This window comes from Scleropages formosus, chromosome 21 (assembly GCF_900964775.1).
Source record: "Scleropages formosus chromosome 21, fSclFor1.1, whole genome shotgun sequence".
NCBI classification, from domain to species: domain Eukaryota; kingdom Metazoa; phylum Chordata; class Actinopteri; order Osteoglossiformes; family Osteoglossidae; genus Scleropages; species Scleropages formosus.
The window spans coordinates 17,803,855-17,831,442 of NC_041826.1; the positions used below are offsets into that span (position 1 = coordinate 17,803,855).

A 27,588-nucleotide genomic window follows, 5' to 3' on the forward strand; every position below is an offset into this window, starting at 1 on the left:
GAAAAAGGCAATATTCGAAGCAAGCATATGGAACAGTATGTGTGTGATTTGAATGGAATAAGAAAACATAAGGAAATACAGGTGTAATTTAAAGCTACGGTAATTCAGCTTGAGAGTAGTCATGTTTTCAGAAAGGCATCAGTGTAATTTTTTTTTTCAAGTTTTAATTGGTTTTCCTTTCCTCTGTGTGCTTCTCTGATTTGATGGGATTCGAGCGTGAGTGTATTATAACTTGTGTTCTCTCAGTAGTTAGATGAATGATGTGGAGCTTGTGGGGGGATTTTTTTTTTGCCAGATACAAGCAGTATTGCATCTCCTTGCTGCAAAAACTATCAAATCTTAACAGCGGCGCTCTGATGGAACACGAAAATCAGGGATCTGTGTTCATCAACCTCACAGTGGGAATGGACGGCTGCCTCCCCTCATCCTAAAAAGGTGTGCAGAAAGTCGTCGTAGGATATCTTCCCTGAAATGTTCTTGTCAAAGAAGGAGCAGAGATGGAAGAATTCCTCCTCAGAGAGTTTAATGCTGTATAGTCTCAGCACCTGAAGGAGTGGGGAACAAAAACACAGCAGGTTTTTTCCCTTTTTTTTTTTTTTTTTTAGTTTTACAATCAACAGATTTTCATCCTCAGAAACTGTTGTTTTCCCATCATGTTTGTGATAACCAGTAGTTCAGTGCATCCAACCAGGCCACTGCTCACGTGACTGACAGAAATGCACACAGGGATTCTTGAAAGATCAAAGTCTCAGCTGGAGAACCACTTGAAGGCCAGAATACTCTGCCTATAGAATGTGTCTGCCAGTATCTTGTGTTGAGAGGACATTCTGCGGTTACATTTGTGTTCAATTCCTTCTGGTCAAATCCCATTATTAATGCAGATTATTTTCTATTTTTCTGATGTCAGATCAGGTCTCTGCTGAGAGGATCTAAGCGTAGTTGTCTCTGAGAATTCACGTTCACTTTTGTTGAGTATATGATCGATTATCATATCCCTGACCGTAACTCCTTGAAAATTTCCAGAGGTTAAGAGGTTAATTTTAACTGTGTTAAAATTGGAGCTGGGAGCGCAGGCCTAATCCAGGTCGGTAATGCACGTTACGTTGTTTGGCTGATTCAACAATGTCACCTCAATAGAAGTCAAAGTCATTTAAGGAGTAAAGTGAGCCCACTGCTTGGCCAGATCCCGGGTTTGAGTCCCGCTTGGGGTGGCTTGCGACGGACTTACATCCTGTCCAGGGTGTGTCCTCTGTCCCCTCCAGCCTTGCACCCTGTGTTGCCGGGTTAGGCTTTGGTTCGCCGCGACCCTCCTCGGGACGAGCGATTTCAGACAGAGTGTGTGTGTGTGTGTGTGTGTGAGTGAACCCACCTTTCTGAGGTCCTGAACAGTGATGCTGCCAGTACGGTTCCGGTCCAAGGTGACAAAGTTCTGCCTAAGTCCCCTCCTGAACTGCTGGACTAGGCCCTGCATCCTCAGCATGGCATCCAAACACGGCCCGCTGAGCACCCCAGCACTCATCTCGGCAAAGAGAACCAGAAGCAAGTCAGCCAGATAGAGGAGAAGCAAGCTGGGTAACACAAACCTCTGTGTGCAAAGCAGTCACGTTCGGCACATGCAAATGGTGGTGTACCCCTGACAAAGGCACAGTCCCAGAACTGCTGGTTTGATCCTGATATTTAATGAACATACAAATAATTTACATACAAAGTATTTCCTCTCCCCAGTGAATCTGCTTTTTCATGCACTCGGGCTGTCGGCATGCTTGAGCCCCAATGCCCACCCCAGAGCTCTACACCCCTAAACTCATTTGACCCCTTTTCTACAGTGACTCCTGTTTCTTAGCCACTAGACTCTATGAAATTGCAAAGAAAAAAAAGCTCTGTAGCTGTTTACTAGATGCTGATATTTCTGTTTCTGGGGTTTGACTCCAGGCTAACGGCAAAGTGGCCTGACAATACGCTGTGCTGCAGCTCAGTCCGCTCATGTTGTAACCCCAATAAATTAGAGGTTTGCAGGGTTTCAACTGAAAGACCGCACCCCAGCATTCGTGATCTGGCAAGTGTCGATTTGCGCATGTAACATCACTGAGGGACAGAGGCGTTTTATGGCTTCTTGGTTTCCATTGTTTTTTCATTCTTGGCTGTGGAAACACGGAGGAGACTGGGAACGGCAGGCCTGTTATAAAAAAGGCTGGGAAGGATTGAGGACTGAGGCTTGCTGGCCGCCTGGCACACTCCGGCAACGCGTTCGCCTGTTCTGGCTCAGAGGCCCTCCTCGCGTTTGCAAGAGAACCTTCCGGCACTAAACCCACACTCATTCTTTGTTCCGCACTCCTTTTTATGCGACTCTTCTCCCTCGGCAACATTTCAAAAACCTGACGCATTTTTGTTGCCAACAAAGTGCCAGGAAAGGGGTTTGAGGCCGGCAGGGAGCCCCCACAGTGCTGTTGTATATATCACCCTTGTTTCACAGCCTTTCCATACCAAGCACCCATTTACAGTGTGCGTTAATAAGATAACAGCCGTCAGGAAAGGTAAACCCTGAATTATTCAGGGGTAGTGTCAGCATGGGCTTGTAGTGAGCCCACTTACAAAAAAAACGATTGTTCAATATTCCTTAGCCATTATAAAACACTCCGTCTATCTACAGGACGAGAGGCATGAAGACAGATGGATAGATCTGAATATTACAAAAACAGCCACCCAAATCAGCTGCGATGAAGCCTTTGTCATACCGGTGTCCGGGGCTGGGGTACTTTGGGCCGGCCGAAGGCTCGCCTCGCTGGGGGCCTCAGGGCGAGTACTGTGTTTTGCAGGAAGCCAGGGTACGAGAGTCTGCCATTGTTCTTGATGTTGTACTTCATGGCCAGCTGCTCCAGCTCCTGCTGGCTCATCTCAATATGGAGGTCTTCCATTATGGCTGGGAGACAAGAGCACGGGTTTTCTGCCAACTGCATTGACCACAGAGAGGGGCATCTCTACAGCCGTGTCCAATTCAAACGGATGGCTACTCAGTTGCTTATAGGGTACGCTCTGCCCTGTCTTGGGTGTACGGATCATATCACACACATCACATCATACAAAACAATGGACACAATGATTATAAAGAGCCTCTCCTCCTTCCTTTTGAGAACCTGGATGAAACATCTGTTGCGACAGACACTAGTGCTTTTTTTTCGGTTTTTTTTACGCAGTGCAGGAAAAAGAGAGTTACAGTGTGTTCAGTCGCCTTGTCCTGAGATTACGTGGCCCTTGTTCGGTCTGGCGTTGTCCACATGCTAACAGGTCTAACGAGGTTGTAATATAGGGAACATGCTGTGTTCTCAACGTGTTTGTGCTGTGTTCTTGCTGCGTATGTCGCAGCGCCGGGGGACCCCCCCAGAATGAGTGGGGGGCATATTAAATTGCTGAATGCCGCACGGCTCATGTGGAGAACACAGAGAGAGAGAAACAGACAGACAGAGGAGTGCTCAGATAAGACACTGTTGGCATTGGTTTCCATAGAACAAGGGGAGTGGAAGAAACAGTTTGGTTCAGAAAGCAGGATTGAGCCAGGCTGAGCTGATTCGAGCTCAGCCAGACCAAGCCAAGGTGCGAGAATAACATGCATATGTACATGCCAAGCAAGTCATGTATATAACAAATGCCATTATAGTATGTGTGTATGAGAACCAGGGACTGGCCAGCACACTTTAAGGAGGGGGAGGGTGGTTAATTGAGCATGGCTGATCTCCAGCAGTGTTTCAGAGGCACCAAGTATACCCCTCCTGAGGCCCAGCTTGCCCCTCTGGTACTAATCTAAATAAGGAATCCCTGCGACCTGTATTTCACAGTGTTGAGAGGAGAGGAGAGGCTGCAGTATGGTTTGGAACTCGCTGGGAAGAAGTTAGGCCCTATTATTGCTGCTGGAACCTAGGTGGACTTTAAGAGGCATTTTTTTTGTATTTTGTAGCATTGCAACATCTAACATCAGACCCATTATTAGCAGGAAAATAAGATACTCTAAAGACATGTTACTCAGAATATGTATAGTGTCATGCCCACAGCCACTTAGACCACTTCCACACCTGCGGGCAATCCAGGCAGCCCGGCATAAAAGGACCCAGCCAAGCCGGAGCAAACCACGGAACCTACACGAGCAATCGCTACCCTGTGCTGTGTGCCCTGCTCTCAACCTGCTCCTGGTTTTCCCTTTTTTCCTTACTCCTAGTTCTCCGTTTGCGATCCCCCCAGCTCTCTGACTTCTTGCTCGTACTTTGACTCTGTCTCTTGTCTAACCCTGTTAACGAAGAATACGAATCGCCTGACCCTTGCCTGTCCCCGATCATTCTTCCTGGATTCCCTACATAAAAAAGCACATGCGCTTGAGCCCACCTTGACTGTCTTGAGCTCCACCATGATATATAGGAAATCAACATCTTACCATTTTAGCCAGACACCTAAATGAAAAAATACTGATGTACAAAACTGCTCAGAGGTATTTAAGATTCAGTAAATTTCAGAAGTAAAGTTTTAAAAAGCTACATAAAGACACAGACACAAGCACATGACGCAAATAAGCATGACTGTAGAATACCTAGGAATTTGTCCATGTCAATTTCCCCAAGTCTTTCTTTGTCCAGCTCCCTGCATCTCTTCTGGATCACTCTCCAGCAGGCCCGTACCTGGTCCTGCAGCTTCTTTTCCAACAACTCTGAGCTCAGCAGGGACACGGCCTTCACTCCAGCTGTGGATGGTCGTTTGTTGTACTCTGTAGCATCTGCTGGCTGGAGTGATGGTAAGACTTTATTTGGTAATACAGGTGTGCATTTGTATGTCTTGTCCTTTTCTGTATGTGTGTGGTGTGCAGCTCTGGGTTCAATTCCTGCTGTTCCAGTACATCAATAAATCCCTAGCTATACAAATTGGAATATATAATGCATAAATGATAATTGACAGAGAAAAGGTTGACAAAACGATATGCTAACTTGCAACCTGCCCCTTGGCTTTGCTGCCCTGTTGCAATGCCAACAAACTGGTCAGGTGGTCTTTACATGTATACATGCCAACACCCGCTCAAAGAAACCTACCTTGGAGAGTCCTATGCAGTAGGAGGAGGTTTTGGGTCTTTGGCGGATTGTGAAACCTTGGGGAGGGGAGGGGGCCTTGCCCAGAGCTCCATCCTCAAGGCCCGTGAAGCAGCCCTGGAAATCTTTGTTGAAGCACTTTAGAAACCTGCGGTACTCCAGGTTTCCAAAAGAGTTCACTGGCAGCCTGTTCCATAATTTCTCAAACTAAACAAAGGAGAGATGGCAAGGTGTGGCCAAGGAAACTGCAGACTACTTTTCTTAATTAAGAAAGAAAAACAAGTGTAAACCCAGTAGATATGTCTCCTGGCTTTGTGCCAAATGCACAAAAAATTGATTTATTTCTTGAAATACTTATTTATTCAGAAAAGCCTGCCAACTGCAGTTATTTCCACATGAGAGACTCATGTAAGTGTGTAATTGATGATTACAGCTAGTTTCTCAGCAGTATCTGAACGCCTGAATCTACAGGGGACTCAAGAGGTTTCAGACCTATGGCTGATGATTGGGAGAATTACAGATCTTATGAATGTCCATGATTTCTACCCAGCAAAGTTAAGTCTGTGCTGTTCCATAATTTTTTTTATTTGAGATCTAAAAAAAAAAAAAAACCCCTAAACAGGCTGCACCCAGTCGGTACTTAAGGTGCCAGGAATCCAGATGGCATATCCTTCAGAATTGTGTTCAAACAGTAAATTGGGAGTAAGTCTTGATACACAAACCACACCATGCATTTAAAAAAAAAATACCTTATGGTTATGTACTGTACCTGGTCATCTGTGAGCCTCATGAAATGATGGTCGCAAACTGTCTTCAAGTCTTTTTTAGAGATGACAATGTGGCTGTTGTCTAAGTCCATCTTCTCCTTGGTAAGGGTACAGAGGCAGGAGGAGATGACCTTGTGGATTTGTCCCAGAATGTCACTCACTGTCATTGGGTGGGTCTCACTAGAGTGGGCTGCCTTTTCCATCCTTTGTTTCCACTCTTCTGATGTCTGTAAAACAGCCAACACACACACACACACACACACTACATAAAACGCCATTTGCATGTACATAGAATTCCACTTCTTAAAAGCATGAACAAAACACAAATCCACAGGGCAGAAATATCACTGGTTTGCAAACCCATATGTGTTCACACACATGCCGTGCTCCTCCTCTTCAGTCACAGATACCCACAAACATACAATATTTTTCACACTAAGAACCATATTCCCTTACAAACACGTTCATTCACACATCTGCAGTGCCATTTCTCTATAAACACAATGACATGCACACATGCTGCCAAACAATAGTACTCTCCCAAACTCACACATTTGCACCTGTCATCATTCTCTTGCACACATTTCTTTCTCTCGTAATGATACGACACAAAAAGTCACAGTACCCTCTGTTAATGTATAGATGGTACAGTGGGATCCAGATACCAGGTGATGGCACAGTATATAATTTTAGTATCTGCGGGTAATGATACCTCCTGGCAGCTGAGGGTGCAGCAATGCAGGAAGGTCCTCCAGTTGACAGCATCATCCCCCTGCTTCACTGACATCTTGGATAACAGATATACATACTGGTGATCCGAAAGTTTGAGGCAAAAACTGTCCAGGACCTGGCGGAACTCCTGCAGATTAACCGTGCCACTCCCCGTCTTATCAAATGCAGAGAAAGCCTGTAGGTGCAGCACCAGCAACCTCAGCAATTTTTTCAGTATTTAATCTTATGAAGCTCTCCTATCATTTTGTGTGAACTTTCCCATTTGAACTGAAAAAAACAATAATTATTGCCTATGCTTCTCACATAGATTAAAAACAGCTTTCATCGCACAATCGCTGAGGTCTGTAAGTTAATCATAACCTTTGAAAGTAGAGCTGTCTTGAAAATGGGTCAGAAACACGAGTGCCACTGAATAATGGTACACTGTTTCCTTCCCCCCCTTTTTGCCACTTTCCCACTTTGTTCTAAGAAGATTTACCTTACTGAGAGTCTTGGCCGAGGTTGTAACCAGCTCTCGGACCTGCAATACGGCCTTCTCCAGCCCCCGCTTTTCCATCCTGTCCATCAGTACAGGCAATTCTGTGCAGCAGTTTGATGGCACCTTGGCCCTGGCATCAAATGTGCTTAAGAAGTCCAGGTGTGACAGCTTCCCGTTGTGCACATCGATCCCTACACTGACACATGAGTTAGACAGATCAACTTCCTGTTACCCAAGCGACGCAGTATTTACGACATAAAACTTTAAAGCATAACATTTCTCCTTTTAGTAAGATGACTGCAAGAAAAACAGAAATAAAGTACAATCTCTACATTCTCTGTCATGTACACTGTTGTACCCAGTGTCTTCTGGATTAGTGTAAATGACTCTGTCAAGCACATGATGGTCAGTGAAAAAGGGCACTGCAAGGATGATCACATGTACTGCTGGGTGCTTACCTGTTGAGAAGATGGATAAGTTCCTCCTCCCCCTCCAGCTCTATGTGATCACAGTGCTTCTGCAGGAGTGCCAGTAGCTCCTCCACAGTGACATAGTCTCCATTGTCCTTGCCTTCCCCCACACCTTCACCCAACTCTCTCAGACTTGCACTCAACTCTTCCTGGTTCTGTCTGACTGCCTTCCTGGAAATGTAAAAAATGGATGACCACCTGCACTGACCTGTTTCAGCACTCAATTATGGCTCAGCAGTGGACTAGCATGTGATTAACAATCTCTATGTAAAATAAATAATATCATAGTTAGACAGTAACTGCTATACTGTAGCCTGGTGTTGGTTAGCTGAGTAGCAGCTTGACAAATGCACAATGACAGACTTGATCTTAGCTCAGTGGTAGCTCAGCAGGTGCCTGATACCATGCAGCAGTAAGAAATCATTGATAAAGGTCATAATGCCTCACATATGTAGATAAGCTTTTGAAAACACCCCTAATCACCAGAGGCTATGAAGTTTTGCCATTGCGTGGTGTGTCTGTGAACCAGCATTGCTTGTCCTTCCCTTCGACTCTGTGTCCATGTATTTGAATGTCATCTTGTACAGGTCATGCCCCTTATCCTCTGGATCCAGACCAACATTCCTTAAGAACTCTGACTGTGTGATGCAGCCTTTTCCTTCTTTGTCATACCTGTTAAATCAATTCCCAGAGTGAGGCATATTGAAATATTAACTATTGAACTTTAAGACAAAATTTTTCTCTTTTGGACTATGACATTATCTTATTGTACTAAGTAATACAGGATGTGTGTGATGGTAGATAATTTCTTGCAGGGAAGTATTAACACTAATCCAAATCATTGAGAAAAAAGAAGATAATGGACTAAGATTGTATTCCACTTGTATGTCTAATCAAGGGCCTGAGAGTATAAAGATAATCCCACCTGAGCCACAGCTGGTTAAATTCTTTTGGTGTGAGGGGCACAGCATAGGTGTACAAGAGATTTCTAAGGTCATTCTTAAAGATGATGCCCTGGCTGTCCCGATCAAAGTGACACAGCGCCTGCGTAGAAACACAATCTACTGGCACTCATAGTTCACTCCAGCTGTGTTCATTTGGCTCTGCGTGACTGTGATTCTTCTGGTTCTATTTAAAATCAAGTATTGTATAAAACTGATGACAGGGCATTAAAACAACTGAACTAAAAGTTTGAATGCAAAACAAAGTGCTGTTAGGATCACTTCTGGTTGAGCTAATATATTAAATATGTTGAAAAATTCAATGTGTAGCAGTGAAATATTTGGCCCATTCCCTGGAGGTATCATTACAGTCCATACTGCTGAGCTGAAGAATTTCTGCATTTATAAACTTTAAACATTCAGTTTTGTTTCTATTCTTGCTCTTCTATTAAAAGCTGCAAACATTTGTCTGGAACGTTCCTGACCTTTGCCATGTCAGGCCATCCAGTGCGAGCTTTCAACACTAGGTAGCTATGGACGTCGTCACACGGCTGATCTAGAAATAGTTTTGCCCTGTATGAAAAATGAGAAAAAATACAAAGACTACAATAAGTTGCTGCATCTCACATCAGGTGATATGCTTTTAGCAAATTAGTATGATAATGATTCAAGTTGTGATGGCAGAACCAGTCTTCTTTATTCTTCTCCAAACTAGGTGATAAACTAGGGTGTGAAGTTCACTGGATTCATTAAACAGAAATTTATGGTATGGGTTCTTTTTTAATGGTCTCTAAAGGCAAATTAATTTTAATGAAGTCCCATATGTAAGGTGACTGCCCTAAAATGCCAGTTATTTGTTGCATCAACACTGTCTTGGTATCATGTTCCACTAGAAGCCAACAAGGTTAGTTGACTATTCTGAGAAAGACAGTACATGACGCTGAGCAGTAAAACAGCTACGCGAGAAAGGCAGTTTAATCGTCAAGCACAGACTTTACAGATTTCACTGAATTACATGCATACTTATCCTTGTACTAGGACTTGAAATGACAGCCTTGTGATAATCATGTCTGGGTCCTTACCTCACTAAGCTATCTGCTGGCCTTGTTTCAAAATAGCAGTAAACAGACATCACCAGGAACTCACCTAGAGCTGGCACACAGATGCGCCACTTTGCTGGCATTTGACTGGACGAGGCTTAAGAATTCTGGGTAGTTGAGAGTGGCACCAGGTGTGAGTCCCAGGAGGTCCAGGAGGCGCTGGTACTCAGTCTGTTTTGTAATGAACCTCAAACTGCTGTACAGATCCTTGAAGTCTGGCCTGCTGACTAGGCCATCATGGTTCTTGTCCATGAGCCGGAATGCCGTGTGGATGTCCTGGGACAAGGCTACCTTTATTTTACTGTTCTGGGCATTTGAGGGTGAGGCCCAGATGGATGATGAGTGAGCAGTACAATGTGAGATGTTCCTTTAGGACTTTATCTGCATTCTTTGCCAGCTCACATACAGATGCCCAACCAGCCAACATGTAAATCTCTAAAGGCACTGGCCTACTTACAGAGTCCTTTAATTAGAAAGAAAGTGTGGTGACACTCTAGATGACATGCTTATATGACATTATTTTTTCAGTGTTTGTCTTGAGGGGTGTTACGTTTTAGAATGACAAAATCGTGTTTTTTTTATCTGTGCACAACTTAGGAGCTTGAGAGTAGCTCATCATGTGCATTTGTCATTCTGATTTTAATTGCATTAAAATTTCCTTTATTATGGGGTATTTATATCAGTGAAAGAGAGAGATAATTCGCAGCAACTGGAAGCGTGTCAGTAAATAGTTCACAAAAGATTGCTCCTACCCCATGAAATTCCATGATTCGCTTTTTCATCAAGGAGAGGCACTGCTCTGCTGTCGAGAAGTTGGCAGGTTTATCTTCCATGGGCTTATTTTTGGGGTCTGTGGCACTTGCTCTGCTCATGCTCTCTATGAAAATCACAATTAATGGTCACACGGTGGTCACTATCGTCATCACATCCACTATATCTGTACATACTGCTAATGCAGCTAGCAGTTGAGATATGCTTTCTACCATAATTGTAGCAAATTGTGTAACTGCTGGCCTTAAATTTTCACTTTTTTTTCATTTTTAAGTAGAGATTTACAGCCATAAAATTTAGCAAAATGCACAAGTTCAAAACAGGCTTACACATTATTCTATAAATTACAGTTCAGAGGATCAAGTCTTGAAACAAATTTTTCATTTTGCAAAAACTTTAACTTAAAGAGTCCCTTCTTTTTAATCAGTGTTTCAAGAGATACAAATGAAAGAGATTTTCTGCTGCTGGAATGCGGCATTCAGTAAGTAAGCCACATAATTAGATAGAAAATCAAGAAATCAAAATTATTCTGTGTTCCACTTCTTTTTGTTCAACACTAATGAGAGAAGGGTACTTATTTTAGACTAAAAATAATTTCTCTAAAGGCTGTTGAAGTAAAATGAATAATCTGCACAGTCTAAGTCCTCGTGGGACAAGGGGGTTGTCAGGTAAGCAATGTTAGCACTTTTCTAAATATGATTATTTTAGGTTGTGACATCATCTGAACATTCCCCCTCATACAGAAAGAAACTTATGGACCACATGCTTAGTGTACATGACTTAGTTGCTTGTTCAGTTACACTGGCTACATCCAACATTACCTTCATTACCTTTACAGGCCAAAAATTTACTCTTACCTTTGTATTTAGCCAGGAATTCAGACTGAGAGAGTTTTTCATCTTTAAAACCAAGAACTTCTACAAGGGTGCAAAAATGGTCCTCTTCCAGAAATATTTCACAGTCCTCCAGCATCTAGCAAGGCCACAGCAAAGCATAGAAAGAGCTTATTTTCAGTGTTTCCCTGCTTAAGAGTACATAATATATATAATATAATATCTGTCTCATGCTCATTACTAAAATCACAAATTGTCTAATTTAATTCTTACACTCAAATGTTTTGTGGAATTCCCACTCATGTAGCGGCTAACATAGCTCCGGCAGAGAATACACACACACACACACACGCTTCCTGAACCGCTTGTCCCATATGGGGTCACGGGGAACCGGAGCCTACCCGGCAACACAGGGCGTAAGGCCGGAGGGGGAGGGGACACACCCAGGACGGGACGCCAGTCTGCCGCAAGGCACCCTAAGTGGGACTCAAACCCCAGACCCACTGGAGAGCAGGACCCGGTCCAACCCACTGTGTCACCGCACCCCCTCTGGCAGAGAATAATTTTGTTCTAAACTACTCACCCTTCTGAGATTCTTTATGGTCAGGACTCCATTCGCTGTTTTCTGCATGGTCCTCAAATGGTCGTGGATGGTACAACTGCGCATAGCTAGGCTCTTATGGATACCCTTTAGGGCCATGTCCTGTACCATCTTTCTCCCCCTGTTCTCAGCATGGATGTGGTTCGAGTCCTCCTTCCTGCACAACAGACTTTCACCAAATGAGGCACATCTTGTAGTCTAGACATTGTAAACATGCAAAACACAAAGAGGCACACACAGAAGAAACTTTCCTTGTTACCTGTCAGAGAGACTTGGGGCTCTAGCCGTGCCCTCAGTTTGATTGTTTCTGTTCAGTGTATTTAAACCTAAACTTTTCAGAAGCTGTCTATATCTCACTCCACTTGAACGCATAAAGGGCCCACAGAGTCAGCAAGGAATGTAAACAGCCGGAGATGTATTTGGAACACAGCAGAAACACATTTGGGACCTGGGAAAAAAGATGACTAGGCACATATACTAAAATGTGCTCAAAACAGGTGCTCAAAACAATGCATTCTACAAACTCACTTTTTGAAATGGGTATCAGACAAAGGCAACCCAGACTGCTTAATGATGTTTCTGAGTTCCCCTTGGCTAACGATTCCTCTCCGGCTGCTGTCGCATTGTTGAAGCGCAACCATGACCGTGTTGAACTGATGTAAGAGTTTGTCCTGGAGAAGCCCCTGCACCTGCATGAAAGCAACACATGCAACTGAGTGAATCAGGGAGTGCAAAGAGATTTACATTACATTAATTCATTTAGCAGATGCTTTTCTCCAAAGCAATGTACAACCCAGAGAAAACAAAATTGAATTTCACAACAGATGAAGAGTTTCAGGGACAGACACGTTATTGTCGAAGCACAGTCGGTTTGTTCAGTACCACTGCTTTTGCCAGGGCACATTACACAAATAGCTGTCTACAGATTTGATAGGGAATAGAAAGCTGATCATGACAGATGATGTTAGATTAATTAGGAGAAGCGGGACTGAAAGATTCGTTTTCAGACCCTTCTTGAATGTTGAAAGGGATTCAGCAGTTCTAATTTAGAGAGAGTTCATTCCACATACCATTTACTGACCAACAAAATACTTTTATCCAAAGAAATTTATTTAGCATACATCTTTAACTGTTCTGTACTGCTGGATATCTATTGAAGCAGTTTGAGTGAAGTATGTTTGTCAAAAATGCAATTTCCACTCACCTCCTTCTAAATCACTTTATTCTCTTTCACCATAACACAGACAACATAGATAACACACTAAAGTGATCTCCAAAAAATACAAAGACTTCTGTACATTCTCTTCCCATGATATCTCCATGATGCTATGCGAACAGCACTGGCACCAACACAGAAACACCAATGAGAAGTGTAAGCTTCAGTGGGCCACTCTAAGACTGACTGTTTTGCTGACTAACTTATAGCAGACCACGGAGGTGTGTCAACAGACTCCATGTTGGACTGACAAGCCTCCTGCGTTCCAGTCTGTGTCACTTGATCCACCTATCATAGATACAAATGTTAGGTGAACTCTGATGCTGGTGCAGAACATCAAGCAGCTTTCAGATCCTTGCCTTTATGCTGGAGCTAAATGAGATGAGTCATCCCTGTAGCAGCATGAAGTAAAAAACAATATGCAAAAAGAGAGCCCATGAATTACCTTGCTTTGCCTCTGTGGGTCAATAATGTCCAGGGAATCTCTATTGGATATGACTCCAGAATGGTCAGGATCTAACAGGGTCATCAGCTCCCCAAACTGGTTGTCAATCAGGCGGACATTCAAGCTGTCCACCACTCTATTTAATTCCTCCAGTGTGACCTTCTCATCTTTGTTCTACCAGGGACACAGATAGGTCTATTGGTTATACTTTTCTCAAGCCCATTCTGAAGGGTACTACCACCGGATATCACCAGCAGACACAAATTCAGCATCTGCCTGGTATGGAACAGCAAGGGTCTTGATAACTAATGCAACAGGCTAGCAAGCAGAAGGGTGCAACAGTGAGGATATTATTGTATCCTGGGAGAAAGGAGCTTAAATTGTGTCAGTAAATATCCAGCTGCATAAATAGGCTAAGTGTAAAGTTTTAAGCTAAGTAAGTCACTGTGGATAATTGCATCTGCTAAGCAGGTAAATAATTCATTTAGACGACCATTAGACAGGTCCACAGGGTGCTCCTTGCATCTGATATTCTGATCAGACACTATTACCCAGCATACCCAACAGGCACATTCTGAGACAAGGGTTGTCTTTGTGTGTTACAAGCTAAGCTGGATCAAAAAGGTCTGGGCCGATCAGCATGCGGCAGCGGAAACTGGCCCCTGTTGGTTTGTTACAGCCATTGATTGGCTGGGAAGTCCCATCCCCTGCAGCCCTGGGTATCAGTGTTCTGGTGATTGAAGGGTGTCTTTTAAACTTGCAGGTTCAGATCCCACTGGGAACAGGGGGTTAAGAAAATCCCCACCCGCCCCCAGAAAGACAATGTTGAACAACAGCAAACTACAGACCCACCCATTGTCCGCTCCCATCCTACCCACCGCTTGAGATACGGTGGGGTCGTTTTGAAAAAGAAATGAATTCATAAAACCAGGGAGGGGGTTGTATTTCTCTTCCCCATAGAGAGATGACACATTAAAGGTACTCTAGCATTAGCTGGGCATTAAAACAGAGAAATGCATTGTGAATCGAAGCACGTTCTCCATGCCTCGGTTGCTCTCCCCAGAGCTCCGATAAAGAATTGGATAGCTCCAGACCTGCTTGAAAACCTCATTACTGGCTGGTGTTCACTGAATCCCTTGTTTGATCTGTTACTCATAGAATTGATTATTAAGACAGTAGGTGTTTTTTATGCTGTTGGAAAAAATATCTACCAAAAATTTGTGATTCTTTTTTCGGATACACTTCATACACATTTAAGCTCTTCATACATTTTAACTTGGAACGACATTGTTGTGTTGTTGCAGCATCAAACCATGGATAAGTACAGACCAGTTTCCACAAGTTACATATTTAATGAAAGCAGTGGTTTTTTTCCACTGAAAATATAAAAGTCAATAGGGGAATTAGAGTTAAGTAATTGCACAAACACAGAGACAATAGAAATGGAACTTTTTGAATTTTTAAGTTTTACAGAAACATGAGAAACTGGAATGTAGACTATGCCCCTTATCAAATATGCTCAATTACAATGCCTTTGCCAATGCAAAAATCTAAATGAATTGACTGTGGAAAAACTGTCACAACAGAAGCATAATTGTTCAATTCAAGAAAGTGACAATCTTAAAAATACACTTGAATGTTGAAAACTTTTGAATTTTGTTGAGTTTTATAGATGTTGTGTGGTTTTAAACCTGGAAAACCTGCTTAGAGTTTTAGCAAGTATGTGTTTGCCTAGGAAAGCTGGGAAAACCAAAGTCACGGTCTGTAGTATTACTGCACTTTGGTCTGTCTCACCTCATCAAAAATCAGAAAGCCACTCTTTAGAAGAGGATAGATTTCACTTACATGCTCCTTCAGCTTCTGTAGGTCTGCTGGAATATCCTGGGCCAGGTCCTCCTTGCAAGAGGTGGTTTGGGGAGAGCCAGGCAATGTCTGTTCGTCCCCCATGGCCAAATTCATAAACTGAGTAAGAAACTGCCTCCACGACACAGGTCCTGTGGCTTTGATCCCGTATCTGTTTCACAGCATTACAAAAACATAGGTTCTTATGCCAAGCTGTTGCCCAGGTCACATGTTACAAGTCTACTGCATGAGTTCTTCCATAAGAAATCGATGTCTAATGTAATATAATGTAAGGTTCTTAACATTAGAACGTCTCAGCTTTTCTCCCTTACCGATTCATAAGACTCTGGAAAGTGATGTCGCTCAAGGGATACAGGAAGTTGCTGAGGACTGCTTTCAGGTCTTCTCGGGATACAAGTCCGCTTTGGGTGCTGTCAGAGGCTTGTAGGGCTTTATGAACATTGCTGTAGTTTACCCGCATCTGTCAGAGCAATTGAGAGTGTTTCTCTCACACACATTTTCACATACTCTTACTCACATGGGTGCGGAAACCATCTCTAGTGCACTCAGCCTATTTGTTCGGGGTAAACATATTTAATGTGAGAAATTCTGCATCGCTTGATGGGCCCATTCATCTCCAGCTGCAATAATTAGAATTTAAATCTGTCAAATGTTTGCGGCTGGCATCCTCTGAATACATTACTTGACGGTATGTATTTTCAGTTTGACCTCAGAACAAGCTACGCAGGGCCTTCTCATAGATGCTTGTCAAAGCATACTATTTCTCCTCTGTCAGAGGTGATCTTATCCTTTGCCTTTCCCATTTTGAAAAGCGGCTATGCTGAGCTACCGCCAAACTGCTGAGAACAACCCCATTAGGGAGAGGGTGGAGTCAACAGGAGGCCAAACAAACTCGTTTACTCAGGAACAAAGGATCGGGGTGCGGCACTGCCTCTGTTGGCGAGGGGGAGGGGACTCATAGGGCCGCGTGATGCTGTTGGTTGCCATGGAGAAAACCCGCTCTGATCGAGGGCTGCTTTGTTCGGCACCTTCACCGAAATTAATCGTAATTAACAAGGCTACTCTGGAGATTATTTTCTGGGCAAAGATTTTAATTAATAGCTGTTCTCCGTCACAAGTATGTTATTTTGCCAGTTAGTGCCAATTTACGTAGCCCATGTCCTCTAACTAGATCTGGAAGCACTCCCGAAAGTCACACAAAGCTATTTGACGTCTGCGGTCAGAGAATGTGGACTAATTTGTTTATGGTCACCCATACGATTTATTTCAAGGTTAGGGTGTAGCACTGCTTTAACACCAAGAACAAAGGAGGAAGCTCACTTTCTGGAGATATATGGTCTGGATTTCCTCTAGTGTCAACCTTTGGAAAGGGACAGCTTTCCTCTTTGCTCTTCTGCAGGATGCTCCCTTTTCATCCTGACTGACAGCGCACCAGTTCAAAGCTACAAGGCAAATTACTGTTGGTGATAACATTCCCATTTTAGATCTTCCAAAAACACAAATAAGTTTCAGAGGGAACTACAGTGTTATTTTTTCTGTCCCTTGATGTTTTATTGCACAAACAGACCACATCGACCTACCTTCTTCAAACAAAGCTGTTTTTATTTTCATAAATTAATTGTACAATCAGGTTTGTCCTAATGGAGGTAGAATTAATGGGGTCATTAGCCGAGCAGTACCTAGCTTTGCAGACTCTTGCACAAACTTGCCATGGTTTTCGCAATGTATGCCCAGCTTTTCCAGAAACTCTTTGTAGGACATTGCCCCCGTGTTGTTTGGGCTGTAGTGGGACCAGAGTCTTGAAAAGAGAACAAAGAAATATTTAAAGAATACTTTTCAGATTAAGCTTGCATGACTCTGCAAATTAAAAAAAAAGATTAGCTTCACTACAAGAATTTCTTCATTTAATAATGAGAACAAGTCTAAATAAGTATAATTCACAATTCACCAATTTCATTCATTTTCAAGTTTCATTTGCTTGAATTCACCTTAATAACATTGCCTGTAACTAAATGGAAGTAAATAAAGCAAGTTGATGGTAAAAATGGAAACATTTAACAGAAAAAAAAAAAAAAAAAAATCAGAGCTGTGTTAGAATATCCTTTCTGTGTATGACTGGTAGACTCCAGTGAAAGAGTAAAACCAGCAGAAAGCAGTGAAATCAATCTTGTGTTTTGGCACTAGCTGGACAGTGTCAAATCACAGGGATTTTCTCTAAAAAGCCTTTATTTTATTATTTTTCTTCCAACAGCCCATTCAAGGGAAACAACGTGGTCTGTTTTTTTTTTTCTCCGTGTCTGTGCTGTGTCTTGAAAATTTGCACCTCATAAATCAAAAATGGACGGTTGCTGCCACAGTGAATATGAGCCAGGTTTCACGTCCGGGCTGCAGGCTTCCGAGGCCTGAGCGCCAAGATGCTTGTGTCTACCTCTTCCAGCAAGGCCAGACCAGACCCTGCTGCCGACTCTATGCTTTGGCCCTATTCCTTGTCTGCCTCGACCTCTGTGTGAACGTACCTGTGAAATTCCCTGTCATTCATAGGGAAACAAAAGGCCTCCAGCACTCTGCGCAGCTCGTGGTGCTGTATCTTGCCGTCACGGTTGTAGTCAAACAGACGAAAGGCCCTGATGATACCTTTCACGTTGCCTTCGATCTGTGGCAGTTAGGAACAGGAAAAACCATTCAACACAGAGGATCTGAACTTGTGGACCTCTCGGTGTTAGCTATCCATCCTTCTGACACACAAGAATCTGTCCCTTCATCTCTCTTCACTTTTTTATTGAACACAGTCCCAGGATGCAGTACACATGTCCATGTTTTAATGGAAATAAAACAGCATTACTAAAAAATATAAAGTACGGCTGCTGTGGAAAGGCAGAAAGAAAGGATTCCTATTGGAGATCTGGTGCAGACAGACAGGAACAAGAGCAAGGAAAGTATACATGGTAAAGGAAAGACAGCAGGTCTGGAACCTTAAGATCATACAGAAAGAAGGGTTAACAGAGTGAGGAATGGCCCCATGTGTTTTGAGCGAAAACAGGGGGAGTCTGGTAAGGAATGGGATGTGGGGGTGGCGGCAGCAAAATGGAGACAGAACCTACAGGGAAATCCCATTGAAACCAGGCACGTATGTGAGTTGGTGCTACTCGTGGCTTAAGGCATTGAGGGGCGGGGGAATGGTGTAAGAGCAGGACAGACACTAAATATACCCCGTTCACTCTGGGGTAATCACTGTCTTCTGCGTCCCAAAGACACTTTCTTTAATTGCTCTCTCATCGGAAGCAATGCCCACTAAAAAAAAAAAAAAAAAAAGAAAACGTCTACTTTAATGTGATGCGTGTCATTGTGACATTGTCTTAGGAGCACGGGGAAAAAAAAAATCACAAGGACAGGAAAGTACTGAAATGAAGTCACATCTTATAATGATCGTCTACAGTTAAAACCACTATAACAGCAACACACTAAGTTGCGTAAAATCAACTAAAACTCTAATTTTTATGTTTGTAACATAATATTTGTAATTCCGGAGTAATATTTACCTGACTTGTATAGCATAAGGGCATATGGGAAGTATAAAAAAAAAGACAAAAACTTTTTCTTACAAAGTTAATATTCTTTAATCAGAAAAAACAAAAATGTGTACCACAGCACTTTAAAAAAAAAAAGATCAAATGAAACAGAATTTATTAAAACAGATAAATAAAAATCATCCAAAAACTTTTCTCAAATCATTTCCTAATTAAAAGTGTGTTAGAATCACAAAGGGAAAAATGAGGGTATCTTAAACAATTAATGAGCTGAAACAGAGAGATCTAATCAATTTTTCCTCTCTCTCCGTATCTTTATCTTCACTCGCCGTCCTCACTCTCCCTGTCTCCTGGCTCTCGGCTAACGCAGCCCCCCTCTCGACTCTCGGCCGTGCCAGTTCTCCATCCGGCAGCTGCACGTGGCTTGGCTTCACTTCAGGCCCGGCACGGCGCCCCCCGGGGGCCTGCCTTGGACCACGTTCTGCTGCCCTCGTGCTCATTAATTAATAATGCGCTGCGGTTTTGTTTACCGTGGCATTGTATGCTAATCGTCAAAGTCTCTAACGAGTTGGGCGTAATTAGATAAAAGGCCACTCTCCGCTTTCCCCCGAAACAGTGGCGAGCGCGAGGTCCAGGAAGTGGAGTGTGCCGGAGAGCGAAAGGGAGATGAGATGTGTACTTCACCGGCAAATTGCTCAACAATTAGCTCCCTTTTGTTCAGGACGCTAATTTCCTCTGATTGCCTGCAATGTGAGCGGGTTGCGTTTTAAAGCGTGCAAAGCTGTGAGGGAGTAGGTTTGCTGGTGTTGCTGCTGCCAGATATTTAGCATACTGAAGTTCCCAGTTCCAAATGTCAGAGTGCTTCTCTGTGCGTCCCCCTGCTTTGTGGCATTGCGTCTCATGTCATGGAGCAGTGCACACACACCTCACGCTGTAGGGAAAGAGTGGGCACTAAAGCAGACCACTAGCTCCCACCGCAGGCAGACAGGCCGAAAAGCCTGGCCTTGTGAGGGGGGCTGGCGCGCTCACAGGGGTGCATCTGACCCAGCTGTACGGCCGTGTTTTGAATTAGTTTCCGTGGGATTCCAGCAAATCCAACGTGTGAGAAGTTGGCTCTGCTGCTTGGGGGAGATAAGTGGAAATTTAACAGTGGTTTGATGGGTTAAGCCCCCGTGCGAAGGGAATTCTCTCTGATGTCCGGCATTGCGGCCGAGCCCCATTGGTCACACCGCCAGTGTGGGTTTAGGCACCTGCCACTGACCGTTACACTGTCTGCAGTCCAGAGCCACAGTGGAATTTTACTCCGGCAAACAACCAAGAGGACAAACGCACCCCGGCTTGTGTGAGGAAAGTGACTCTCTGCTCAGCTGCTAGCATGAGTGTGTACGATCTTCATATATCCCAAAACAACTACCTATTTATCATTATAGTTATTGCTGTTTGTCATTATTATTACTTTTATCATTGGTGAATTAAGACTTTTGTGTTACAGCTAAGGAGTTATAGAAGCGTACCAAGAGAAACAGCAACTCACTGACATCACAAATCCTTTACACTGACCACACATATGTGCAGTGCAGCATTAAAATGCAGCAATAAGCTTAAGAATTCAGGCCTCAAACTCAGAAAATAGCAGATTATTTTTTCCAAGAGGCTTTACGTTTATTGCCACATTTTAGCTGCAGAGCTGTATATGTTTATTTTTTGTGTCATTGTTCCCCACAACCATAATTCTTTACCTGGCAACAGTAAATATGAACAGATGCTCATATGTTCTCACTTTTACCCAAATGCAGTCATTTTCAGCCTGAAGATAACAATTAACAAACAGCGAGAACAACTCCTGTTCCTGAGGTTTTCTTATATCGGCTGCTTTTCAAACACATTGGCGTCCAATGTGGAGAGCTCTGTGGCTTTGAGTAAAAAAAGTCTTCTGTTTTCATTAAATATTGATATGTGACGAATGCATGAGGGGTAAACATCTGTGATGGATATTTAATCAAATGTCTGGGTACATCACTCATTAGCCAGCACAGCTGTTCTGCATACCGTACGTCTTCGGAGACTAACGACGGCACCCATTTGTCAGAAATTGACCAAGAAACACAATTAAGTGTTCCCTCTCAAATACATGGACTGATTAAATAGAATATTAAGTGGGTACTCTAAGAGAGCGGCTCCAAAAAAAAAAAACATCTTTTTTCCGTTGTCTGATAAATATGAAGGGAGCTCAATAAGTTGTCTGACACGATAAGTCATGCAATCACAATAGTCTGATAGAAAATCCTCTTGTAGATGCACTTTGTGATTAACCAACCTGTTTTCCTTTTACTAAGAGTAAGCCTGTTTTGTGAATGCCGAGCCTACTACGTTTTTTTTTATGCCCGGGACACATCTGTCGCAGTCTGAACACTGAGGATATCACCAGATATATGAAGCATTTCGTCTTGCGTTCGTGGGAATTTGAGTGCCTTTCATTTGAATACAGTTCAGCCTCCTAAATGTAACACTACAGAACTTGATGTAGAAGCATGAACAAGGTGCCCAATGATCTCTGACAAGAGCCTTTGGGTTCTAAACAAAGTCGCATTATGATGAGATAGAGACATACAGTATCTGCCAATGAGTTAGGAGATCTCAGCCCACTGGGCTTGCTGAGCCTGTATTAATCTGAATAAATTACACAAAACAAGACTTTAATAAATACAAAATCTCAGGGAGAAGCCCTCCAAGGTATTCATTTGCTCACTGATTTAATTTAGTAAATTCCTCAATTTCATTACTTAAAAAAACACAACCTACTTAATATCTGGAACATGTGTGATGTAAATACATGGGGATAAATTATTCTATGCCTCCTACGTTCTGTCACTAATTCCTTTCAGATTAAATGAACATGGGGACACGCGTAGAGCTAACGCTTCCGATTTGCTCGTTTGGAAAGCTTCAAACGAACAGGGACCCGTTTACAGACCCCCTGCATTGTTTTGTAACAAGATTATTCGATTGCAGACAATCTGCTTTAAGTGAAAGACAGCTTGTTTGATCATTCTTTTTTCATCGTGTAGTCGGTAGACAAAAATTCTAACCTTCTCTCTGAGGCGACGCTGAATCTCTGCTAGCATCATGCAGCGTCCTGGGCTTTGGGGCCGCCTGGAAGACATGGAGGAAGTTGGTTGTCAAGCTCCAGGTCAAATCTGTTAACAACATGTTCAACACGCCCAAATGTCACATAAATTAGAAGGGCTCTCACAGCTGAGGTGATGGTCCCACCATACCTGCTCTTTGTAGTCAAGATTTTGCAGTATTGTCGAAGGAATTCCAGATAGGAGATAGTCCCATCCACCTTTTTTGGAGCCTAACATAAAGCCGAAGATGTGCAGGTTATTCATCCTTGTTCCTCTGTTATTTAGTTTGCGCTTTGCTATTTAGCATTTGGTTGCTCATAATGCCTGTATCATCCATAACCACAAGAGTAAACTGTGACTTTGAACATTTTAGAGATAAATTGAATACTTACTTCCCTGCATAAAAACCTAAATAAAAGCATAACTTGTGACATTATGACTTGAAAGTGTTCAAACATAAGTTAAAGTGGTTGATCCACTTCAAACTTAGAAATAACCTACAGCTTGCAATTTGTGATTGGCAGATTACTATACATTTCCATCTAATTTCAGCGTGAGCCTAACCAGGGAATAGTTTTGTTGATATCAGGTCATTTTCCAGGGAATTGTTGGGTCAAGGCCATTAGATGTGTATCTGTAAGTAACTGACGCTGCATTTAAGACACACACCTATTTTGGTATCTCATAATCAAAGCAGTGTCTCTCATGTAGTGCCCTATATCCACCCATGCACCGCACAGGTCCCAAGACAGTCTGCCAGCTTCAGTTTCATCATATGTTACATACCTTCCAATTAACGCAGAGGTTAACACAAAATTAATAGAGTGCATGGACCCATTATCAGCTGAGGAGGAAGGTCTGTTAGATACTTTTACCTTTTGATTCATTATATGCAGTAATGCATTGTTCCATATACTAACAATTGGAATTTATGCATAGAAACACTGCATTCAAGATGCAGCCATTTTATGGTTCAGACACATTTTAACCAGCTATATTTATATTAGTATTGATTTATTCCTAAGTTTTTTACAACTCTATGGAACATCTATTTTGCGGTTCTGTGTCTATCTGCACTGCAGTTATACACATTGTTACGGCATTTTTTGCTGCCTTGCCATACCTAGCATGAATTTAATACTTAAACTGTAGCATTTTCTATCTTGCAAGTTTCCAGGGATGATTACATGTGGCTACAACACCTGCCAATCTGTCTTAATCTTGCATCTCTCTCTCTCTCTCTCTTTCATTGTCTGTCGTTATTTGAATTCTTCAGATTTACTTTTGCATGTGGAGTATCTGCTCGCCTGTTTAATTATTGATCAGTAAAAAATATCCCCCTCTCTATTTCCTCCTCTTCAGAGCTTTGAGGGCTTGGAACACAGGAGCGGAAGAGAGAGGCGCGTTTGTCACTCGGCTCCCCGGCACAAAGCAGCTTCCCCATCAGATGTCACACGGATAGCAGCTGCTACTCCAACGGCAGGGCCCCCTTTTTAAAGTAAAACTTTCAAAAACTCGACAAGCTCTTTTTAATGAAAATGCGTGAGGAGGGAAAAAAATTTGTTTGTGAAAAGACAAGCGACCAGTCAAGCTGTCATCTGTGAGCAGCAGGACGGAACAAAAAGAAACGGCTGAGACAATTATGGCGGTGCAGCGCTGAGATGATTGTGTGGCGGTGTGTGGCGATGTGATACACACACAATGCATGGGTTGCACTACTCTTCCTCGCTGTACCAACCATCACCACTGCCAGTATGGCTATCTCTAAATGCTGTTGCACTAACACAGGCGGGCCTTGCATTTCCATCACACTCAACTGACATCCTCTATTGTCCCTTTCCTCTAATCTTTTTGTCTTTGAGGCCTTCGCATCAAAAAGCAGAATATAATATTCCTTTTTTTTTTTTAGTTACGCAACCATAAATCCAGCTTTTATTTAATGTCACTGTTTTCCTTCATAACCCCTAGAGTTGCTGCTCATCAAAAAAAAACTTCACAAGCCTTACAAACTGCGGCTGATCTAAAACAAAGCATACATTTCAGGAGGACAATGGTATCGTCAAAGTAACTGAGAGGCAATGAAGGGAGGAGTCGGCAGACGAGAAAAGTCTTGTAAGGAACTGAGACACCTTGTGAATAGAAAGGAGTAACTGAACATTAGGAGACATCTCCGAGAATGTCAGGCAGTGATTATTGTGAGGAGATGGCACACTGGTTGTACACGTTCCTTCCAGACAGACGTTGTCAGGGTTGTGAAATTCCACAGGGCCCGAGCCTGGAAACATAATTTTACATCCCCCACATTGTTCTGCAGCGAGTCCTGCGGGAATGTTTTTTCCCCCTACTAAAAAAAAAAAAAAAAAAAAAAAATTGAAAAGAGACTTTGCATATGGAAATGCGAAGCTATGCTGAAAAGCGGGTAATTTTAAGAGTCCTAAGTAATCTTAGGAGAGCAGGAGAAAGCGGCAGGTAAACACCATCTGTATTGACAGAAAGACAGTCTACCCTGCTGTAAAGTAGGGGATGTCACGTCACATGCATCTCAACAATAACACAGTTCATTTCAACAGATGATTGCACAGTTATTTACTCTCTGGTGCTTTTTTGTGCCTTTGTAGCTTCTTGACAATTTCGGTACATATTCCGCATTCAAACCATCCTTCAGTAGCGATGATGACATGTCCAGATCTTGAAGAAGAAAAAAAAAAAACTCCTTTGCAGAAACTATAAACTTTTAGAAGGAGAGCTAATGTTCTAAAAAACTACCTGCAGTTTGTAAATAATACTTTATGCAAATATAATATGATTTCCCCCCCATTAACTGATGTCTGTATAGTTGTAGTGTTAATTGCCTTCACGCTTGATGGCTTTTGTGACGTTGCACTTTACTGCCATCTCCTGGTAAATACCTACAGCTGAGCTCCTGACCACCTTACAAGCTGGGGGCTTAATTATTATTGACCTTTATTTACCTGACGTCTTTTTTCAAAGCATCTTACAATGTATATTTGTACAACAACAAGCTACTTACAGTTATGCACACATTTATACAGCAGGGATTTTTACCGCATCGATCTGATGCCTTGCTTAAGAATACTTCAGCAGGAGCAGGGTTGGAACGGAGGACATTCGGATTGCAAGGAGACAGCCCTAACCACTAGGCTACCTGCTTTTGTTAAGATTTTTGGGAGTTTTTTTTTTCCCCCACTCACCTTGGCCAGCAGCATTTCAAGCTGAGCATGAGTGAGAGCCAGTAGGTGGCCCTCTATAACACGCCTGAACTCCCCCTTTGTGACGCTTAGCCGACGCTCCGGGTCAAGCGCTCGGAAGGCAGCCTTCAAGTCCTCCTTCTTTTCCTGCACCTGCCATGCCACCAGGTCCTCAAACTGCACTGCAGATAAGTTCTCCTCCAGGAGGGACTGAACAGAGGCTGCTGAAAAATAATGTGAGGAAACTGCTGCACTTTACAGGCAATCTGTCTTTTTCAAAAGAAAGTTCAAGATAAAAAAACTGATCCTCGAAAATGTGTACTTCTGTCCCCATTAGCCTAATAAGAAAGTGAGCTGAAGTGTTACGCACTGCAGATGAAGACTCTTGAAACGACAGTGGAGGACATAACTTTACTAACTTTGAATTTTATTTTTAGTCCAGCAATGGACTGACATCCTGCTCAGGGTGTACCCTACCTCACACCACACTGCTTCCAGGATAGGCTCTGCATCGCCACGACCCTTCCTTGATGATGGACTGACATAAGAATGCATACTATAGGATATTGCATTCTGATTGTCTGCATCGCTGCCTGGTATGAGAGCTACTCAGCCCAGCATCGTAAAGCGCTGCAGAGGGTGGTGAAGTCGGCACAGCTCATCACTGGCTGTGAGCTTCCAAACATCCAGGACATCTACGCAGCCAGATGCCTTAAGAAAGCCAGGACTATCCTCAAGGACCTCAGTCATCCTGGTCATACACTGTTTTCTCTCCTGCTGTCCGGTAAACGTGACCAATGTATCAAATTAAAATCAAACAGACGGGACAGCTTCTATCTCCAAGCTGTTAGACTTCTGAACAGTCAAGCAGCATTCAAATTCAACAACTCATCTGGTTTTCATTAAGTAGTTTTGCTTAATAGTTATTAGTGTTACCCAAATCCTATTGTGTTGTATTTTGCAAATGTTTTTAACTTATTTGTAAACATAATGTATGTTGTCACTTTTCTTATCCCCTCTCCCACGAGCTTGCGGAAAGAGATTTCATTGCTAGCAACCACTGCTGTATGCTTGTGCATTTGATAAATAAACCTTTGATTGATTGATGAGACCAGAGATGAATCTTACTGTAACACACACACACACACACATTTTCAGAACCGCTCATCCCATACGGGGTCACGGGGGAACTGGAGCCTACCCGGTAACACAGGGCGTAAGGCCGGAGGGGCAGGGGACACACCCAGGACGGGACGCCAGTCCGTCGCAAGGCACCCCAAGCGGGACTCAAACCCCAGACCCACCGGAGAGCAGGGCTGCGGTCCAACCCACTGCGCCACTGCGCCACCGCACCCCCTCTTACTGTAACACATCAAATGTTATTTATTTTAATGAAAGAAAGCTTTGTGGCCCAACAAGATGCTGAAGCTCATGATAAGGCTAGCGTCTAACCTCTGACCTCCAACCCTCACCTGTCTCACGCTGCAGGGCTTTGTGCCTGGACATCTGGGATTCGTGGGAGCCAGCAGACGGACGGGCGACGCTCCTAGACCTTTGGCCGATCACCAAACCTCGGGAGGCGGGTCGCAGGTCTCCCAGACCCCCGTTTCCGAACAGAGTATCTGACATCGCCAATGAACTGCTGTTTGGGGAAGAAGTAAGAGTGAATTGCTCTCCGTCAGGTAACCTTATAGGTACCTGTTCTACCTGCTCCCTTAGGCAAAAAGACGTCATAATGGCAGATGTTGTCAAAGGAACACAAACTGAAGATCAGACTTCTCAAACTGAAGGGTTTCATTGTGCAGCTACTTTGCTGCTTGCACTCACCTGGGGTCAGGTACATCTCTTTTCAAAGCGGGGGGAACACATATTTATGAATATTTCTGTTTTTAAGAAGTGTGTATTAGCCATTTTACACAATTTTCAGTTGTGCTTCTCTGACTATTACCAACTACATTCTTCTTCTTCTTCTTGGAGTCACCACAAAAATGATTCAGAATAAGAACACAACATAAAGCATTGCCTCAAGAGCTTTTATTTAATTAATCTTAATTTGCCCGAATCTTTGTTTGAGTAGAGTAATTTAGAGTAATTTTAGTAATAGTAGTAATTTTAGTAGTAATTTTTCTGTCTGTGTGCCGCAAAGCCCAAAAAGTTGCCTAACGTCTCGCTCCATGATTCGGGAAGTCCGAAAAAGGCGGCAGCTGCTGATATCCAAACGACCGCGACTCCAAACACGATACAAGTATTTTAAAAGTAATAAATAAGACACATTATGGTCACTTCGCCTCCTTCGCTTATTATTTCCTTACTTCGTTCGTGCAGTTTAGAGAACCTCCCGTGTCGGTACCTACCGCTTGCCGCGAGCTCCGCGCGGAGAACGTCCTCACGCGCCGTTCCCATGGAGACGGGCTGGGCTCGTGCAGTTCGGCCCTCGCGGA

The 27,588-nt window shown here is 43.1% G+C and overlaps 1 protein-coding gene across 1 annotated transcript; it reads right to left on the reverse strand.

Moving 5' to 3' along the window:
* On the reverse strand, window positions 1–27,578 carry efcab6 (EF-hand calcium binding domain 6). The gene is made up of 28 exons (XM_029247496.1): window positions 27,502–27,578; window positions 26,620–26,789; window positions 25,151–25,371; window positions 22,089–22,168; window positions 21,900–21,963; window positions 17,800–17,936; window positions 16,963–17,081; window positions 16,604–16,725; window positions 15,595–15,743; window positions 15,266–15,434; window positions 13,421–13,594; window positions 12,288–12,448; window positions 11,742–11,928; window positions 11,183–11,297; window positions 10,307–10,431; window positions 9,601–9,830; window positions 8,940–9,027; window positions 8,439–8,557; window positions 7,997–8,185; window positions 7,502–7,684; window positions 7,044–7,239; window positions 6,546–6,740; window positions 5,836–6,060; window positions 5,070–5,273; window positions 4,577–4,766; window positions 2,736–2,920; window positions 1,370–1,519; window positions 1–545 (listed from the first exon to the last, which is right to left on the reverse strand). The coding sequence occupies exons 2-28, from the start codon at window positions 26,774–26,776 to the stop codon at window positions 423–425; spliced, it is 4,257 nt and encodes a 1,418-aa protein (XP_029103329.1). The 5' UTR covers window positions 26,777–26,789; window positions 27,502–27,578; the 3' UTR covers window positions 1–422.
* Window positions 27,579–27,588: the final 10 nt, after the last annotated feature.